General features: G+C 38.1%; 1 protein-coding gene across 1 annotated transcript in view; it reads right to left on the bottom strand.

The window, feature by feature from the left end:
* The window catches only part of LOC144637230 (uncharacterized), a 36,381-nt gene that overhangs the window by 4,408 nt on the left and 10,668 nt on the right, over positions 1 to 21,305 (bottom strand). Inside the window, exons 9-26 of the mRNA XM_078496357.1 lie at positions 20,376 to 20,489; positions 19,915 to 19,964; positions 18,918 to 19,134; positions 17,568 to 17,713; positions 16,744 to 16,918; positions 15,543 to 15,734; positions 13,740 to 13,982; positions 13,203 to 13,364; positions 12,783 to 12,899; positions 12,106 to 12,228; positions 11,236 to 11,352; positions 10,622 to 10,741; positions 9,959 to 9,986; positions 9,089 to 9,180; positions 8,187 to 8,306; positions 6,942 to 7,055; positions 6,172 to 6,270; positions 6,026 to 6,076 (exon numbers count right to left, since the gene is read on the bottom strand). Of these exons, the coding sequence (XP_078352483.1) occupies positions 6,026 to 6,076; positions 6,172 to 6,270; positions 6,942 to 7,055; positions 8,187 to 8,306; positions 9,089 to 9,180; positions 9,959 to 9,986; positions 10,622 to 10,741; positions 11,236 to 11,352; positions 12,106 to 12,228; positions 12,783 to 12,899; positions 13,203 to 13,364; positions 13,740 to 13,982; positions 15,543 to 15,734; positions 16,744 to 16,918; positions 17,568 to 17,713; positions 18,918 to 19,134; positions 19,915 to 19,964; positions 20,376 to 20,489 (2,280 nt within the window). The remainder of the gene's footprint in view (positions 1 to 6,025; positions 6,077 to 6,171; positions 6,271 to 6,941; positions 7,056 to 8,186; positions 8,307 to 9,088; positions 9,181 to 9,958; positions 9,987 to 10,621; positions 10,742 to 11,235; positions 11,353 to 12,105; positions 12,229 to 12,782; positions 12,900 to 13,202; positions 13,365 to 13,739; positions 13,983 to 15,542; positions 15,735 to 16,743; positions 16,919 to 17,567; positions 17,714 to 18,917; positions 19,135 to 19,914; positions 19,965 to 20,375; positions 20,490 to 21,305) is intronic.

Here is a 21,305-nt window from a genome sequence, read left to right as displayed (position 1 = left end):
GGGACTTAATCCATTTGCATACATGACATACTCAATGCTCAAAAGGTTTGCAATGCACTGTAGTGCAATTTAAGTGTTAAAGCCAGTAAGAATCAAAGAAATGGCGGTCATAGAGCCCAAATATGATTTCGCCCATACTTTGTATATTGGTAGACCCAAGTCCGATACATATGCCAAGGATATTCATTTACTGTAATATTCACTTGTTTAAGAGAAAAAAGATTAAAACAATTTGCAGTATTTTCTTCAAAACATTTTCGCAAATTGACACAATTTGTGGCATTGTCGAGTCAGCCTTGCGACAGTTTGAAATGATTTTCACACACGTCCAGTTCGATTGATGCTTCTGTAATTGAATGACAGTGAAAGCGGTCCATTATCTCTGCTCACAAATTTAATATATATTTTTTAATAAGTGTACCTAAATCCTCTCTGAAGAGTGTTCGTTGGGACATCAAACAAACTCGCCAAAAAATGCATGTGGTACGCAATGAATCTCAAAAGAAAAACCTCCTGAGGCAAGTTTAAGGATGGTTTTAGTTTTTTACCGTTTAGTTTTTTTAGGATCTTTTAAAGCAGTAAATTAGAGCATGCCCGAAGTTAGCGAAATTACACTATCTGCCATGATCCAATATGCAAATTAGGTCAACACTCGAAAGATTGCCGCCTTCGCATTCGCAAAGAATTTGACAATACAAATTCCCCTTCGCGTTTATTGGGCGACGTAAGATTAGCAGAATGAAGCAAGTATTTGTCTGAGCGAAATGTTGAGATAAACTGAATAAAAACCAGTCGAGCATTCGTAAACATTTTGAAATTCGCTTACCTCAGTGTCCTCATTCAACAATCCTTCGCGATGTTTGGCTGCGTTTTGTTCGTTGCGCGGTAATTTTTGCCATATCCTTAACACCAGTCAAATTTGATACTGTAAGAAATCCACCTTATCCGACAATGTTTCATAACAGAGCACTGTTCGCTGTTGCATGGCAGAACAACATCTCGCTGTAAACATCATGACAATATTGGCAGTTTTCACAGTCTGATTGCTAAATGTCACGCAACACGATAGCCGTGACTAGGTTTATAGGAGAATTTGACGCTGAAATAGGCCGAAACATTTTGAAAAACGTACACAGAGTGTGACGTTTGTTCTTTCTTATAAACTGCTAAAGTTTGGCACCCTAAACGTCCTTTTTAAAAATAACCTGGAAACATAACTTCTTATTACCCTAATATCGGGGTACGTTAAACATTAGGGACGGATCATTAGAAATAGCCGGAAGGGGGTGACTTTTACCACAAAATTCCTGCAAGCGAAACTTGTCAGAAAAAAAATCCTGTACGTGGTTGTGACTGAAAAAAAATCGTGCAATGGAATAGGCTCCTTTCGATATATTAAAATTCAGCCTGGTAGCGAGGCCTAGAGGACACAAACAAGAGAAGTTTCAAAAGCATGTTTATTCATTTCTTTTGTTTGTGTCCTCTAGGCCTCGCTATCAAGCTGAATTTTAATATATCGAATGGAGCCTATTACCTGTAAGTGTTGTATAATGGCATATATGAACCGCCCATCAGAATGCCTAATAAAATAGCGTTTTTGAGGTTCTTTTCCCGGGGATCATGCCCCCCTAGTTTGAGAAATACCAAGCGAACAGCATCAGCTCAATACTATCAACTATTTGGTTGCAAACACACTTTACCCACACTAACAATTGCCGGCCTCCCATCAGTAAACAGTAAATCAAAAGCACAAACAGTATTATCATCACTTTAAACTGTAATTTTTTCTGATATTCATCTTTTTTTGCAGGGAGACCAGGGTTTACATTTCTAATAAGGGGGGTGGGGGGTTATATTAAACAGGCACTACCTATCCAATCACTTCAGCTCCTTTATAGAAAAATGAACGGTCCTTGAATCAGTGTCGCTCAATTCAAGGAACAAATCTGCGGAAATGTAACAATGAGATGCTATTTATTAATGATAATTTTGCATGAATCTTAGATGCGTTACAAAAAAAAATGTATCTTTGGGCGAAAAAATATTCATGCAAAGCTTCAGCGCCAGAAAAAAAGTTCCTGTAGATAAGTAGGCCTTCAAATAATAAAAAAAAAGATTCTGCACAGAAAATGTTTTATCCCCCCCCCCTCCTGTTATTTTTTAATGGTCCTCCCCTTATAAAATATTGTATCATAAAAAAAGGAAATAAGAAAGATTGTTGATTTTATTGTTGTCGTTTCTTTATACCAAAAGAGACACGAAAATTTACTGATCCCGTATGACCAATTATTTGCTAAGGAAAAACTTTGTAGTGATGTGGCATGAATTTTCTGTACGGGGAGAACGCTCAAAATCTCACCCTAAAATTTCTTCCACGATTTTTGTCTTTTTCTCCAGTTTTTTCTCCTAATCTCGGCTTTAAGCGCTCAGGCTTATGGCTTGGATTATACTAGTTACAGTTCCAAAGCAATAAGCTTGCGAGAATCTTCTCCGTTCTTTGAATATTCCATTTCTTACACACTTGACCATTTCTAAAGATAACCGATTCCAATCCTTAAATGTGCAGCTTTGAATGCAAGGCGTAACGCGGGACGATAAAATAAGGAGAGAATAAATAACTGATAGCTTCTCAGACTGTACAAAAACCCGTTTTTGTCAATTCCGAAACAGACCGCACTCAAAAAATGCTTGCTACTGCTGCACAAAAGCATCCTGCCTTGCGAATGAATAAAAGGTTCTCTTGGTTCTCCGGTCGAAAATAACTCGTTTTTTTTTAGAATTCAGTGAGGGTTTCGGTAAGTTGAAAACAAAATTCGCTTGTTAGTTTACCAATAACTGCAGTTCAGTTTTTTTTTCCAAAAGCAAAACGTTTGGAAAAGACAGAAATATGCAAGATGCTACATGTCGGCGCGACAAAAAGTCGCCGGTTGTCTTTGATTAATCTTGAAGGTTTTACACGAAAACATCAATACCTCCGTTTCTTAACGAAAATGACAATCACGAGATCAAAACATGGATTTTATCTGTAAATTTTTTTAAGAAAATTATCCACCGAGGCCATGGCCTCGGGGACTATAATTTAAAATTCCGTCAAAGCGCAAACAAAATTAATAAGACGATAAAACAAACACGATTCTGAGTGTCACGCAAACTGAACAGACAAAAATAGTGCTACACGGGCAAATACGGTTACGTTCAGATAGGTTTATGGCCTAATTGCCTAAACTTTAACTGGGGCTAACTATACTGCGCTTTGTAAGAAAAAAATTAAAATAAAGTTAAAATAAGGGGTTATTGCAGCAATCTTCATCGTGTTTACTGTCGTGCACGTAAGTCCATGCCAAAATATTTTTCACGGTTTCTACTGACTCAAGTACTCTTATTTATTATTAAATTTTCACGTATGGACTAAGATTGCCAATCAAAATACGAAAATTTGGATTCGTGCATTTTAACAGTGAACATTAGAGATTTGAATATTGTTAAAAATATATAAACCTCATCATGATAAAGTTGGCGTCACGGGCACGCATGGACCCCACCCTTCGCTCGGGTCCTTGGCTTACCTCACGAGGTAGGATCCTCGGTCTTGAATCTGGTTTATCTTTGACTAAAAAAAAGGCACATGCCATTCTCAACTTAAAACAATTTGCAATGTAGCCAGTTCATTTTCTTGTGGGTACAACTTAAAGAAAACGAATTCTAAAAACTTTTTATTCTATTAATGAATTTATATAAAAGCCTGAATCAACCACATATTGATTACTGTAACGCCTGACTGTGACGTTGATTGGGATAACTGCGGCATCGTTTTTTCCGAAATGCTGCAGACGCTCCAAACAGCTCGTATTATTATGTGAGGGTGCATAATCAGTCGAGCCGTAATCCCCCCCCCCCCCCTCAAAAAAAAAAATAATAAAAAGAGAGATATAGGGAAATCCTTTCTATAAGTCAAATTTAGAGAGAGTCAAGGGGACTTTTTTGTCGGCCGAACAAAGGAACTACTTGATGAAACATGTTGTTACTAGAGGGAGTCTGGTAAAAAAAAAAAAAAAGACGAAAAATAGTTGACATAATTCAGTCACAGTTTGTATTCGTATTGCGTGACAGATACCACTGGACCGTGAAGACTGCTAACATGTCAACAACGAACTGTAACAGTATTTGTTTATGGCCTGCACTGAACAGTGCTTTAAAAGGAAGTATTGCTGGATGTGGTGGATTTATTTAAATACTAAGCTTCAATTGCATTAAGGATATAGCAAAATTTACCACACAACGAACAAAACGCAGCCAAACATCGCGAAGGATTGTTGAATGAGGACACTGAGGTAAGCGAATTTCAAAATGTTTACGAATGCTCGACTGGTTTTTATTCAGTTTATCTCAACATTTCGCTCAGACAAATATTTGCCTCATTCTTCTTATCTTACGTCGCCCAAAAACGCGAAGGGGGATTTGTATTGTCAAATTCTTTGCGAATGCAAAGGCGGAAATCTTTCGAGTGTTGACCTAATTTGCATATTGGATCATGGCGGATAGTGTAATTTCGCTAACTTCGGGCATGCTCTAATTAACTGCTTTAAAAGATCCTAAAAAAACTAAACGGTAAAAAACTAAAACCATCCTTAAACTTGCCACAGAAGGTTTTTCTTTTGAGATTCATTGCGTACCACATGCATTTTTTGGCGAGTTTGTTTGATGTCCCAACGAACACTTTTCAGAGAGGATTTAGGTACACTTATTTAAAAAAATATATTAAATTTGTGAGCAGAGATAATGGACCGCTTTCACTGTCATTCAATTACAGAAGCATCAATCGAACTGGACCTGTGTGGAAATCATTTCAAACTGTCGCCTGGCTGACTTGACAATGCCACAAATTGTGTCAATTTTCGAAAATGTTTTGAAGAAAATACTGCAAATTGTTTTAATCTTTTTTCTCTTAAACAAGTGAATATTACAGTAAATGAATATCCTTGGCATGTGTATCGGACTTGGGTCTACCAATATACAAAGTATGGGCGAAATCATATTTGGGCTCTATGACCGAGTTTTTGACGATCATCTATGATTTTTACTGGCTTTAACACTTAAGTGTTCCAAGGTGATACAGTATTTTACGTCAAAGCAAGAGAATGGAATGGAGCAATGTCACTTCTTTTCTTATTAAGCATGTTTACTTTTAGAAGCAAATAAGATCTTCCATCATTATTTTCTGGAGGGCACAATACCTGAGAAAATTGCTGTTATTCATCTTCACACAGAAACATAAACGTAAACCAGAATTTTTAGTCGCCAAGGATAAAATTTTGGGCGTATCGGTGACCAGGATGTTGCAATTCCAAGCCCTGTTGGCTACTTCATTGTCTGTTATGAAATGTTTACTATAACATAACAGTGACTTTGATTTCAGTTGGCCAATCAAAGCATGATATTTTCTACTTCTACGGTGAAAAGTAGCCAGCAAGTGTGGTCAAAGTGCCGGCTGCTATTTTGAACCCTGCCTGTTTGTACAGTAGAACCCCAGTAACTCAAACTTGGATAACTCGAACAACCCCGCTAACTCGAACTAACTTCCATTTCCCTTGGATTTGACTCCAGTTTTCAGTTTTTTTTTTACTCGGTTAACTCGAATTTGGATAACTCAAAAACCCCGCTAACTCAAACTAGATTTCGTTTCCTTTGAACAAAATTTGGGTCAAATTTACCCCAATAACTCGAATTCCGGTTCTTGCAACTCGCCAAGGTTGTTCATTGATTAGAGCAATGAAGAGATCACGTACTTGACAGCCAATTTGCCACTCTTATCATAAGAATTTATGATCATGTTAGAGTTTCTGGCAAGATAAGTTCAATTTGCACTGTACTGTATATTGAAGTGCTAAAAAATCAGTAAACAGTCAATTATTAACTTGGCAAATTAAATATTCAATCGACCCCGATAACTCGAAACCCCACTAACTCGAACTGTTTTTTTTCCCTTCATAGTTCGAGTTATCGGGGTTCTACTGTAGTTAATTACCTGCTAATCTCTGTAATTCTTTCACTGTGGTATTTGTTTGGCATTTATCACCTTACAAAAACAAACAAATTATCAATGAATATATTTCAATCACAAAGCTGACAAGAATACTCGATGACATTAAGACAAACCCATTAAAATGCTACCTTCAAATCCTTTGAAACAGGTGCAAAAGCTGCGCTGTGTTTCTTTGTTGCAATCACAAGTTCCCTGGTCACAGCCGCAAACATCCTCATCAATGTTAACTGCAAAAATAAACATTTTAAATAAATAAAAAACTATAGCTTTACACAACAAATTCCTAAGTCAGCAGGTGTGAAACAAGTTACCACTTCTGCCGTCTGTGCGCATTGCATGACTATAAAATTAGTATGATAGGAGAGTGATAGGTCTGCAATGTGTGCAAAGGGCTACAGCTACATAGCCCTCTGCATGCATTGCATGCCTATAATACTAGTATGATAGGCCTGCGATGTGTGCAAAGGGCTACAGCTACATAGCCCTCTGCGTGCATTGCATGCCCATAATACTAGTATGATAGGCCTGTAATGTGGGCAAGGGGCTACAGGTTCATAGCTCTCTGCACTCCTTGCATGCCTATGTACTAGTATGATTGGTCGGCAATGTGTACAAAGGACTACAGCTTCACAGCTCTCAGCACACATTGCATGCCTATAATATAGTAAGAAAGACCTGCAATATGGGCAGAGGGCTACAGCTACAAAGCATTCTGCACTCATTGCATGCCTGTAATACAAGTATGATAGGCCTGCAATGTGTGTAAAGGGCTACAGCTACAAAGCTCTCTGCATACATTGCATACCTATAATACCTATAAGTCTCATTACATTTGATAGTCATTCAACTTGAACACAACCACAGCAACTCTGTAGATTAGGAATGAAATAAAACTTACACTGCTCGCAGTTCTTTCCACTCCAACCTGGACAACAGTCACATTCAAAATCATTGACTTTGTCAAGACACTTTCCACCGTGCAGGCACAGAGAAGAGTTGCAATCATTGATGTCTGTAAAAAAACGACATTAATTTTCATTTAATTTTTAATTGTTCATATTTTTTGTTAACCTCACAATGTGAAATATTTGCGACAACTTTATTTTGGATTTTGAAAGGGCAATATTTCATGGATCGTAATGTTTGTGAATTTGGAGAATTTACCAAACATTTTTTATGACAAAAGCCTTCACTCCTTTGGCACAGACAGGCAGATGATTCAAACAAATAAAGAAACAAATAAATAAATAAATAAATAAATAAATAATAAACTTAATTGGCCACTCCACTAGTGGCTCTTTTCAGAGAAAATGTAAACAAACACTGAAACAATTATTTTAAAGGAACATAACATGGCTAGAAATCCCAACTGGCAGGAGGCAGACAAGTTAGCTATTTACAAACGTAGCCGAGGAGTAGAACTTGAGACCACTGAGAACAACACCAGCTGGTGGTCAGAACAGGACTTGAACCCGCAACCTTCAGATTTCAAGTCCAGCACTCTAACCACTCAGCCATGCTGCCTCCAGATCGTTTGGACTTTTAGGCACTCTCAGCTTATCTGAATGAACACTGAGGATGAGAATTAAAGTCAGCTCTTATCTAACTCTAAGTCACTCTAAGTCAACTTTTGCAACAACCACAAGAGAACACAAAAGAGCTGTTTTCACAGGTGACAAGAACTCCCTGTTGGCACATTCAACATTGCACACAAACTACCGGTAATCACAAATTCTATTTTGATGACGTCAAGATTGTAGCCCGCTGTTGTCAGTGGTCACGCAGACTGTTTTTAGAAGTGTGGCATTCTATCTATGAACCGAAATGGATCAACGAACACATGCACATTCCTGAGATGTACAAAATCCTGGCCAATCCCTAGTGAGTTCTCGCCTGTTTTTAAAAAACAAATTATTTACATCTGGATGCCATTTTAATCTATGCTGAAGAAGGTTACAGTATTTTTAAACGAAATGTCCATTTTAAATTTTTTTGTCAGTGACAACAATTTTTCTACCTTTTTTTACACGACAACAATTTTCAGCACTTTATTTGAACCTGCTTAAATCTGATCAAACCTTTTAGTGGCTCTTCTTGTCACTTGAGCATATTGTGTACCTAAATGTGTAATCATTGCACTTACTTATCATACACTCTGCGCCTGTGAATCCTTCAGGACAAACACATTTGTAGCTTCCCAATGTGTTGACACAGACTTCTCCTGCTGAACAAATGGCCTCACCTGTTGCACACTCATTGATATCTGGAAAAATAACAATAATTGTTAACCGCTGATGTTATATTTATCAACCAGCTTATCATGCAACTTCTGGAACTGTATTGTTCTCTACAGTGATGAGCCCCAACAACCAACAAGACACTTTCAATTAATTTCTACCCCCCCCCCCTTCTTTCAAATAAGTTCTAGTTCATTTGCAACCAGCAATTTTAGTGACTGCAAGTATCTCTGTACTTATTTTTTGGTGAGTTTTCCAGTTGAAATAAGCTTGGGAAGCAAAACAAGTATACTATGCATCAAAATGTCTAATAAAAGATTTCTTTTTTTTCTTTTTGAAAATTAGTCTTTAAACTATATTAAATTTTGCAATGAGTATGGCCAGAGACCTGAAAGAACTAAAACTAAGTTGTAGTTATACAAGCCCATTTCTTTTATGTGCTTGTTTTGCATGCTAATACTATTGTACTTAGTCTTAGAAACTGGATTTCTGTACTTTAGCTTAACACTGATTGGTTTACTGTTGTTAAACACTTTGCCTTCTTCTCCGTTTACCACTGTGAAAGAGCAGAGGACAGGGCTTTATGAAAACAACACGTAACACCATAAAATTTTGCTTTAACTGTTTTTTGCACAATTTGTGTAAAAAAGACTGCTTTTCAAAGCTGGGACAATAAGTTCAAGGCTAATACACTTCTTTCAGAGAAATTTTTATGGGAATTTGACAAAAAATCTAGAAAGTAATGATGCCTGATAACTAACAATAAACAATTATTTGAAATCATAATGATGAAGAAACAGGAACTAACCTTGGCCTTGTTCACATCTGTCCCCAGTAAAACCTGCTAAGCATTTACAGGTGTAGGATCGGTCTCCATCAACACATGTGCCTCCATTCAAACTATAGAATGAAAACGGTGTTCAGTAAAAATCTCTATTAAGCCCCCGGGGCATTTTGTTTTTCAATTTAAGACCTTTAGAGGGGGGACTTATTAGAGGGAGGGCAGAGAGGGGAGCTTATAATTTCAAACCATACATCAGTCAGGGTGTACATGAAAGAAATAAAAGTTGATAATACAGGCATGAGATGTATCGGCACAAAAGCATGTCAATAGACCTTACATGTATCACGGTTTTCAACGCCATCTTGACGAGTAGGCCAAGCAGGTAGAAATAACAGTATTGTATGGGAATCCGACAGCAAATATCCCTTTCAAAAATTGAATACTGGACAACTTATGAAGTTGTAAAGCTGAGATACTAGGCAAAAGTTTTTATTTGCGAAGTTCGAAGGTTGTCAATGGGCTAGAAAGCGTTTGACAGTTACGTTTTTAATTTCCCATACATCTGTCTATAATTTTTCCAGCGAACCGCGTCAATTTGTGGAAAAAAATATACACAAATGTATGGAAAATTAAAAGCTAACTGAAAGCTTTGTAGCCCAGCTACATGATTCAAACTTCACAAATAAAAACTTGGATTCCCATACAAACACTGCAGTTTCCAACCGTGTTGCCTACCCGTCAAGATATGTGGCATTGAAAACTGTGAAAAGGACTATTACTTGCTGTGTGCATGTTTCTTTTTCTTTTTCTTTTTCCTTTTTTTTTTTTTTGGGGGGGGGGGGGGTGAAGAGAGGTTATACAAACCAAAAGTCAGTCAAACCTGAATTCACTTACCAGGGGTCTGGTACACAGTCGTTGATTTCTAAATCAAGTAAAAAAGAAAACAGAGATAAATTGTTAATACTGGTAACTTATTTTTAGTTAATGAAAATGTTTGTCAAGCACCCAATGTTACTTATTAACAATCTTTAAAAGTTTTGAACACGCTCACCGTGAGGTCGTGTGAGTCTCACGAGATGATTGGCACTTTATGTCTTCCATAAGCAATTGTTTAACGATTTTATAGAGAAAAAGAAAGACTGTCTTGCAGTCTACATTTACTACAGTTTCCAATTAGTATTTTCTTAATTCTGCCATCATAACTTTCTGTAAACAGTATTTTTAACAATAAATACAAGCGAAAATAATGAACGACGTTTCGGTGACATCCTGGCACCTTTTCTCTTCGAAGAATTATTTATATAAGTAAAGGTGTGATAATAATAATTAAATTAATTAAAAAATAAATTAATAATTAATTAAAATGTCCGTTACCTAAAAAAACCTTCTTTCCATGTGATTTAATTGAATGGGCAGGTGTCACGAAAGCGTTCATTATTTTGCTTGTATTTATTGTTACGGTAACTGTATTTCTAAATTTAATCTTATAACAACAGTATTTTCTTATTCAAAACATAAACTGGCAGTTTATTGAGTGTTACAAGTTTCCAAACATACTTTTGTTACATTGTGGTCCAGTATAATCACTCTTGCAACTGCACTTGTATCCACCAGGCAAGTTCAGACAAACTGAATTGCTACCACATACCGGTACTTGGTTTTCACACTCATTTATATCTAAAAAGAAACAAAATACAAGACAAAGGTAAGATTTATTTAAACTTGGACATTGACCACCCACAAAGAAGCAAAAAGTGTCAAAAGCCCACCAAATTAATTTGCATAACATAAGCCCCTACCAACCAACACAATTACTTTTTTTAGATCAATAGTGATGTATTTTCCTAGCAGCGTGCAAAGAAAGTCCTGTCTGATAGCCTGAGCTAGTGGAATATATTCCTGTCAGGCTAGTGGATTTTTAAATCCATCACTTTCCCGGTGAGCAAGTAACATTTTTGGACATTTGTTCGCAGGTGAAGTAATTATTTAATAAGGCCTCTGGGCTATGCAACTCCGAAGGAAACTGGAAAATTCATTTTCACTGCGACCTGCCCAGGCTTATAATAATAATCGTGATCAGTCAATCTAATGTTAACAAAGATCGAGATGCAACAGTGACACACCTTTAACTTCATAACTCCTTAAGACACTCTTGCACCTATAATTCTCACCTATTTCACACCTTTCTCCTTTAAAACCTTCTTCGCAGCTACAAGAAAAATTTTCTCCCGGCACATCTGTGCAGTTACCGTTTACGCAAGGGTTGGGATTTTCACACCATGACGAGTCTACACAGTATGACAAAAAAGGTTATTAAATTTAGTTAAATTACAATTTAACAAAGTTAACTAGCCTGTTACAAGCTTGTAGCAGACTCATGCGAAACATGGCTGCTTTGTCACAACTAGAATCCTCAAGCTCTCAAACGATTTGTAGCAGTTGTTTTCAGTAGTCAAGCAGTTTCTGTGGCAGTTGCTTTAAAGGGGCTACGTCACGGGGATTTCACAGATTTTTGGTCTTAACTGTTCTAGAATTAGTGGTAGGCAGCTTAACCAAAAAAAAAACATTATCTTTGAACATCTAAAGGAAGATCTGATCTTAACTTGAGGAAAGAAATCAAGCCACGGCTAAAAATATTGATTTTTTGAAGATGCGCAGAAAAAAACTTGAAAAGTTAAGCCTTAATTTTTCAAATTGCAATCCATTTCCATCCGAGCCATCCGCAGCCAATGATGCAGCTAAACACTTTCAGTGCTCTTATATAGCAATTTTTAATAAAACTGGACCATTATTTTTAGCTTTCCTACGACACAAACATAAATAATATTTTGGCTGTTTAAAAATCCGGTAAAATCCGTGACACTGCCCGTTTAAGCTTTACCTCACCCCACCTTCTAGTCTCCTCCCCTTTTATTTTCCCCTTCAACTAAATTATCAGGTTTCTGGAATGGGGGGTTGTGGCTCGGTCTCAGGGCTTTGCCAGCCATATGGAGGCATTTGTACAATCCACATCTAGTACTTTTTAATATTTCAATACTTACTTGACTGGCAGTATATTCCTTTCAGTCCTGGAGGGCAGAGACACTCATATCCGTTAAGTTTATCCACACAAGTGGAGTTAGATGTGCAGGAATTATTTCGACTGGGTGCGCAGTCATCAATATCTGACAAGGAACACATGCATGATGTTAACTAAAAAGTTTAAGTTTTGTTAACTTTAAAAATCTTTAATGTTATAGCTAGCTATGAAAGGAGAAATTGCTTAACACCAGGCATCTAAAAAACACATGATTCCAAAATGCAATAATGAACATACAGCGACAAGAATGACACTATGGTTTTTTGGCCACTTTTGGAAATGCTCAAAAACAGTGGAATTTCGGCATGTGTGGCAAGTTTTTTTCCCTGGTTTTCGCTTTGTTTTTGAGAAATTAAGTATGTAAAAAACTCAGAATTTATACTGAAAAGAAAGCCGCTTCTAAATTCTTAGTTTTTTTGCATACTTTATTTATCCAAAAGGAAGCACAAACCAGTAAAAAAAACTTCGTAATAACGTTTCTCATGTAAAAGGAAGTTCACATGCCAAAATTCAGCTCTGTTTAAGCACTTTAAAAAATAGCCAAAAAACCAAGTGTCATTCTTGTCACTGTGCCTTCAAATTTTGATTTTTTTACTTAATCTAATCATCAAATTGGTAACCAGACCAAAACATTGTTACCTTCTGTGCAGTTGACCCCGGTATAACCTGCAGCGCAGCCACAGACATAACTGGCATTGAATGTCTGCACACATTGTCCACCATGTTGACATGGGTTGGGAGAGCATTCGTCTATATCTGTAAAATAAAATAACAGTCAGGGAAATAATAAGTTCCAGTTTTTGGCAAACATTTACTATTTTATCCAGGTCCAAAACTAGCATGAGTGCTCAGAAGTATTCGGAAAGCAATCATGCAAACACATTTGTCATGTTGCTAAGCAAATTTTCGAACATTGCTATATGCAACATAGTTTGACATCAATTTTAATTTGTTGGTCTATATTTAAGTTGGCAAAGTGATTTAACATGATGCAATGTGTTTGTTCATGATCAGTAACATTAAAATAGAAGTCTCATTCCTTAAACATTCTTGACATACCAGTTTCGCACTTTTCCCCAGTCCAACCCAGGTCACACTGACAATTGTATTTGTTGACACCATCCACGCACTTCCCATGTTGTCCACAATAACCGAACTCTGTCCACGAACCTTGACCTTCCTGGGAAAAGATGTCATTCCTAGGATCACAGTTATCGATATCTGGAAAAAAATAATAAGCACCTCAGTCACTGGCTCTGATCTTATAGACACACACAACCCATGGAATCAGATGTTTCTATTTGGGCCTGAAGGTCAGCAAGGACCTCAAAGCCAGGTGCGTGAACTAGAAATAATTATTGTGAAATGGCTAAAATCAAATATCTCACGATTTACAAAATAGATTGTAGTGCTCAAGTAAGTGCTGAACTAGACTCAATTCAAATTTGTAACAAATGACTACACATATCTCAAGATGCTAACCATGATAATCCCTCTTACGCAGACCCAGACCTTTGGTCAAAGTCAATGCTGGCAAAATAGCTATTTCTGCCTGTTCTGTGATGTAACTTTGTCAGAAATACCATTATAACTTACCCGTTTCGCAGTCTGACCCGGTATAACCTTCAACACAATTGCACTTGTAACTGCCGTCATTCTTCAAACTGCATGTACCACCATTACGACATGGTTGCCTCATGCACGGGTCAATCTCGCAACTAGTCCCATTGTAGCCTGGTGGACAGAGACAGCGACGATCTGCTCGCTCGTTTACACATGTCCCACTGTTGTTACAGCCCCGTTCAGCGCAATAGTCAATAGGGACCTCACAGTGACGACCTGTATGTGAAGTAAAAAGGTAAAGTCAGCATTCAGTTGTGTTGGGTTGGGTATAGGGGTGGGTTGAGTTGAGTTGGATTGGGTTGGGTTTGGTCCGTTTGGTTGCATTGGGTTGCAACTAGGTTGGGTTGACTTTGCTTTGATTGTAGGTTATGTTGGTTTGAGTTGGGTTGGGTTGGGTACTCCTGGGTTGCAGTGGGTTGGGTTGAATTTGCTTTGATTATGATTGCATTGGGTTGAATTTGCTTTGATTGCGATTTCATTAGGTTGAATTTGCTTTGGTTTCATTGGGATGGGTTGAGTTGAGTTGACTTTGCTTTGATTGTAGGTTGGGTTGGTTTGAGTTGGGTTGAATATTAATACTATTAATATGAATCTAGACATGACAACCACTCGAAAGTTTCACAGCTGGGTTCAGGCAAGGTGCAGGCTAATTTTATCGATTGAGCAATTTTTATACATGAAAGTCATAAGACTACTGCAAGCCAATAATGTTCAATTACGTATAAAGTCACATAGGGGATATTGCAACATACCTTGTACTTGATACTTTGTAGAAATCTAGCTATTTCATTATCAGTCTTACTACCGAGCATTGACCGCATAGCATTCGCAATTATTAGTTATTATAAGCACTTTTAGTCAGCATTTTAGCTTCATTATCAGTCTTACTACCGAGCATTGACCGCATAGCATTCGCAATTATTAGTTATTATAAGCACTTTTAGTCAGCATTTTAGCATCATGGCAGCTTCAGGCTCAAACAGTATGGAAACCCAAGAAACAAAGAGGACGTCCAAATGCCCTGGATGCGGTGTTCCGGCGAGCGACCATAGCTGGGGGATTCCCAGCAAGTTCTGCGAAGGCGAGGAAAAAAGCTCCCCGCGAAAACAGGCACCACCAATGACACCAATGGTCGATATTGATGCCCAGATATCTGGGTTGGAAGAGGAGCTTGCCAGTCTAGAAATAGAGGAGCAGCTGCAAGCCAAACAACGAAAATTGGCCTCTCTTCATCGCAGCATCGAGGAGAAACGCGCGAAGCTCCAGTCCGCCAACCAGCAAGATTTCCTCCCGGCGCCAGGGATTCCTCCGGCAAACATCACGGAATTAAAACAGAAAATTCCAGAAACGCAGTGTCATTGGTGTCATTGGTGCCGGGTTGGATTGGATTGGGTTGAATTTGGTTCGGTTGAGTTGGGTAGGGTTGCATTGGGTTGGGTTGGATTGAATTTGGTTTGGTTGAGTTTGGTTGGTTAATTTGGAGGTTAGGTTAGGTTGGATTGGTTGAGTTGGTTAGTTGGTTGGTGGGGTAGGGTGGGTTGGGGTGGGGTGTGGTGGGGTGTAGTTGGGTGGAATGGGTTGAATTGGGTTGGGTTGGGTTTGGTTGGGTGTTGAGTTGGGTTGGGTTGGGTTTGGTTGGGTGGTTGAGTTGGGTTGGGTTGGGTTAGGTTGGGTTTGATTGGGTTGGTTGGTTGGTTTGGGTGGGTGGGTAGGTAATTTGGTTAGTTGGTTGGTTTTTTTGTTGGGTCGTTGGTTGGTTGCAATTGGTTGACTCACCTGTAAACCCTAGACTACAGTTGCAGGTGTAATTGGCAATCTGATCCACACATGTAGCATTGTTAAGACACACTGCTGATATGCAGTCATCAGTGTTATTACGGCATAATGGCCCTTCAAAACCTTCAGTACAATTGCATGTGTACTGGTCTATTCTGTCAACACATGATGCTCCATTTTCACACTGATGACCTGGAAAAAATTGTCAAAACTTCATAAAGATTGGGATAACAAAATGAAAAAGGAATGAACACAATGGAGGCATATTAAAGGTCCACTAAATTACATGTATCTTTCCAGTTGTCACATTTATACAGCAATAATTATTATAACGTATGGTTATATCATGTTGGGTAGCCCAAACTGGTTTCTTTTTATAACAGTTTAAAAGTAACTAAAAACTGGCACAATACAATAAGAAATTGTACACATAAACTAAAACAGTTGCATTATGCTTAAGAAAAAGAAAAAGTGTGGTTCTAGAATCCCTCCCATGGTTTGTTGGTTTGAACAGTTTGACAACTTGCAGCCTTGTGAAAGTAGGTCAACTGAGAGGGCTCACAAAACAAAATACACACAAGATTGACATAATCCAAATCAATTATGGAAGTCACATGTGGTAGGGGGCTGTGGTGATACCAGCAGACTTATAATTTCAGTCCTCGCTTCCCGACATTAACATTTATTTCATTTTAGAAATATCAGTTAGAAGGGCCTTTCAAAAAATCTTGAAAAACCCACCAAATTGTCTATCAATTTACATATTTTAAGGGTTTTTTTTCAAGTGAAAAAATTAAGAAAAGATCAAGATGCAGTATCCCTTCTGAAGGTTTGCGTTTAAGGGATACTATTTTCTATGGATGGGATATGGAAGGGTTACCAGCGTGCAAAAGAAGTGCATGTCCAATAGCCCAAAGGCTAGTGGATTTTGCGGCCAGGCTAGTGGATTTTATTCTTCACCTGGCCAATGGGCAAGTGAAAGTTTTCGGGGAAATTTTTGGAGGAAATTAATCATGCTTATAAGGATTTTTTTCGGCTAGTTAAAATGACTTTTTGGCTAGTACATCCTGGCTACAACTTGGCCGAATAGCAAGCTGGAAAATTGAACTTCTTTGCACCCTAGTTACCTTTTTTGCCAGAAATGGTATATAAAAGGGAAAGGGTTAATGGGCCTCGGCAAGCTAAAGGGTGCTCTACGTACCCTGACAATCATTAATGTTCACATCACACAGCCTTCCTGTGAATCCAACATGGCAGTCACAAGTGAAGTTGTTGATTCCATCTCGACAGAAGCCATTGTTACACAGTGATGGAGAAGTACAGTCGTTAATATTGGTTTCACAGTCCTTGCCAGTAAAACCAACGGGACATGAACACTAAAAGAAGAAAGATGCCCCTTTTATAGTTAACATGCAAGTTCTCCTCACAGGTTACTATACACTTCTCATAGAACTTTGGAGAATTTGTTTGGAAATTAATCTAGGCAAAATCGTTGGTCATCAACATAATTCTCATTACTTTTCCGATGATTAGGTGCAAGTGAAAGTAGAAAATGGATGCTATCAGTTCTATAGTTAAGCACAGCCATTAAAACATGGCCATCTTGCCTAGTTTCTTGTAATAAATATTAATATTATTTTATTACCTTTCACATGCAAATATTTTGTTGCATATAATTATTAATTTTACTAAAAGCACATCAACCAAATTCAGGGGTGGTAAACGGTAAATTATAATAGAACCTCTGTGAGCCAGTGAGACTTATATCGTTTTTGTTAAAAGAAATAGAGACTCGAAGAAGGAGTTATGAAAATTTGAGAAGGTGAGGCCTGCAATTAATGAAATCTGGCTAAAAATTCTACAAAACATGCATTTTTTGAGGACCATTGTGCCAACCCTTCATTTCAGCCTGGAACTGAGATCGTTCACATTGTCCCATATTGCAACGAATTTGCAACAAAAGCACCTTTTCCTTATGTCTTTTTCCCACTAACAGCTTAATATGCAGTGCATGTGAACCCTTACATTGTAGTCAAGATGCAAATCATTACAAGTCGCTCCATTTTGACACGGATGCATTGAACATTCATCTGTGGAATTGCGGCATGTACGCCCAAGATATCCCACAGGACAGTCGCAGCGGAAGTGGTTCACTTCATCATGGCAGGTTCCTTGAATAAAAATTCATAATATGAGCTTATACAGGGATGTAGCTAAGAAAACACTAAGCCTAAGCTCCTCGAAAAGCCTGGCTGGCTTTTCTGGCCTTGGCAGCTCTATAAAGTTTTCCTAAGTCCTTGTTTTCGTGTGAAAACAGCTGGATTTAAGTTCTATTTCAGCTGGTTAAATTAGCTAGCAGATGGCCCTTAGCAACATCCCTGCTTGTAAGAGCATATTGTTTCAGTGGGTACACTGAAAGGGACAATAAATTTGTCTGGAGATCATGTAATATGCGCGACCGAGTTTCTTGGCCTGCCTGACTTGACGCATTCAATAAGTTGAGTTTTTTTAACATACCATTTTTATCGAGCTTGATGTTGTTGGAAAGTTGAGAAAATATTTTGGTGAATGTTTTTTTATTGCATGGTCAAAATGAATTAATTAATGATGTGTGCAGGGATGGATGGCCTTTTCCCAGACCAGCTCATGCTAACATATCCAACCCTACACATGTCAGCTATATAGTGGTATTGGAATTTGTTAATTTGTTATTTTTAATAGGAGTGCATACAAGGGAGATGCCAATATAATGTCGTATTGTCGTTTAAATTTACAGCCTGTAACTGGTTCTAAAATTGAAATTGCCATCAATACTGACTTGTGTACTAATTTATTTCAAACTAGTTTGATTTGTTTTTCTTTGTTAATAAATCTGAAACAAAGGAAAATACGGAATTAATTCGATTAAGCGTCCTGGGTGCTTATTAAATTTTTGAACCGTGAGAGTGGGCGCTTATTCGAGGTAGGTGCTTATTCGAGGCTGGGCACTTAATAAACAGTCACAATTTTCAGCAAATAGTAAGTTTATTTTTGTAACAAAACAACTAATAATAAGAAAACGTGAAGATGTACCAAAGCAGAATTTTAACTGTTCATCGAAAGTTTCTGTAAAATACTACTATACTCGGTCATGGGGGGTAGTAGTACTAAGTCAATTTCAATAATCAATACTCCTCTTGTGCACTTCAGTTTTTATGTGGGGTGGAGGGTGGGCGCTTATTTGAGGCTGGGTGCTTATTAACTTTTCCTACCTTTAGAGTGGGCGCTTTCTCGAGGTGGGCGCTTATTCGAGGTTGGGCGCTTAATCGAATAAATACGGAATATGTGGAACTAAAAAAATCATTTTGACCAAAAAACAGTTTCACCACAGCATACCTCCATTACTGCAGCTTCCTGGCCTGCAGTCATCAATGTTTGTCTGACAGTCACTACCATTAAAACCTTGACGACAAATACATCTGTATCCATTGACCTCATCAATACAGGTTCCGTTGTTTTTACATGGCGATCCTTGGCAGTCGTCAATGTCATGTTCGCAGTCATGGCCAGTGTAACCAGATACACAATCACACTGATAATCATTGATCATATCCTGTGAGGAGAAAATCAACAATAAAGTTAAAACCTTCATTAACACAGGGCCATCACCGCATGGTGTAGAAAACTAAAAAGCTATCCTTCTGGAAATTATATACTTAATATTTAGCAGTGATTTCAAAACGTTTTGGAGTAGGCGACAGCAACTGGAAGAGTAGGTGGCTTTGACAAGTAGAGCTTGTTTGTCACAAGCTGATTGCTATGGCCAAAGTAATCATTCCCCAGTAGCTGGTGGAACTCCAGAAGGTGCTGGCTTGTTCTGAAAACCATGATTTAGTAATTTTATCAACACTAACGAGGCAGTACTAGTGCAGCCGAGTAGTTCCGGGTGCTGGTATTGAAATCTGGAGGTACTGAGCTCAAGCCCTCAACCCTGCCACTTAAGGTTCAACTCCTAAATCATGTTTTGCAAAAGGCAATTTGGTCTGTTAGGCTTCTGGTTGGGATTTTTACCAGTGCATGTTATGTCTATAACTTTGAAAAATTTGTTTCCTCTATTTGAGAAGCATGCCTGGAAATTAAACTAGCTTTCTTAATGCTTAAGTGTATGCATGGCCAGTAGTGCAAACATACATCTACATTATTTAGTATACATGTAGCAATTTTGCCAATGGTAGAAGAGAAAGCACTGAATGAATACTCTTTTCGAATCACTTTTAGAATTTGATAAAAGCCTGCTAACAAAATGATGATGATGATGAATGTTATGGTCAGCCTATTAATATGTATGTATGTCAAACAAAAATAATTTCTTTAATTATAATAACGACATTACCTTGCACGTAGCTCCATTTCTACACTTGTCTTGTTTGCACTCATCAATGTCTGGAAAAAGAACCAACGGTTAAGTCTGCATACGAGCCTAGAAACCCATCAGGCTGGAGCTTATCCTGGTTTCTGTGGCATTAAGCGACTAGGAGTATTTCTACAACCCTTGCAGCTGGATCAGATGCTATGCTATGCTAGTCCATTCCAGGGATACCTCCCTCAACATTGAATTTGCCCATACACCCATTTATATACCTGGGTGAAGAGAGGCACTGTGAGAGTAAAGTTCCTTGCCCAAGATCACAACGCAATAACCCCAGCCAGGACTCAAGCGTGGATCACTCAAACCAAACTCCAGGTTAAAAGTTTACACTGTCTGTCTGATCTGATCATACCATATCATAGGCCACAAAAATTGTCTTGCATGCCTTATTTTAATATTATTTTTACTCTTTATTAAATGCCCACCTGTTTCACAGTTGACACCTTGAAATCCAGCAGGACACGTACATGTGTGGTATGTTCTGAAGTTCTCACATGTTGCGTTGTTTTTACAAGGGCTACTGGCACACAGATCAATTTCTAAAACAAGGATATGGAGGTACAAGGTGATTAAAATAATTGCTTTAATATACCACCAAGTTAAGCTGTACCAATTGGGAATTCAAGTGATTAGGATGATCAAATGGGGACAAAAATGAAGACCCAAAAAAAATCCCTAGGGCTTTCAACAAAACCCCCAAAAAAACCCTGGTCCAAAATTAAGCCCCAAAAAATCTCATGTCCAGGAAGGGGGAATAAAATAACTAACACAAAGAAAAACATTAGAAAAACACATTTGTTTGTACTTTATTCACAGAACTATGCCAAATTACACAGCCAAGGCACTACCACCGACCTTAGGATTGATTTTAATGCCCCAAAAATGCCTTCTTAAATCAAGTCACTCAAAAAAATACTTGCCAAATCTTCCTACCCCAAGAAATCCCAAAAAGCCTTTGATCATCCCCATCATGTGAAATTCTGAGTACCCCCCTCCTGGGGTACCATGCACAAATAAATTTCTCTGCAGTTACCTAGCTTGTTTTTTAGCAGAGCTCCCTGCGGCCCAAAGGGCCGCAGAGCAGAGCCCCATACCCATAGAAAATTAACAGACCCATGCTTTTGGTTTTTCATGGTTATCATGGCTAGCGGCATGGATCACGGGCACGTGCGCCTAGCGACGATGTCGCCCCAACATGGCGACAATACTCTAGAAATCGGTTTAAAGTCATGGTTAACGCCAGCTTGCATCTGATATTAGACATCCATGTCATGGTCAATTGACAGCTGTCAAAACAAGGTATCCACTGACCAGTATCACATGACCATATCGCGGGCTCACATATAGAACTCATC

This window comes from Oculina patagonica, chromosome 13 (assembly GCF_052425735.1).
Source record: "Oculina patagonica isolate OP01 chromosome 13, crgOcupat, whole genome shotgun sequence".
Lineage (NCBI taxonomy): Eukaryota > Metazoa > Cnidaria > Anthozoa > Scleractinia > Oculinidae > Oculina > Oculina patagonica.
The sequence above is the reverse complement of the archived record's forward strand: the minus strand, read 5'-3'. Positions and strand labels throughout refer to the sequence as shown.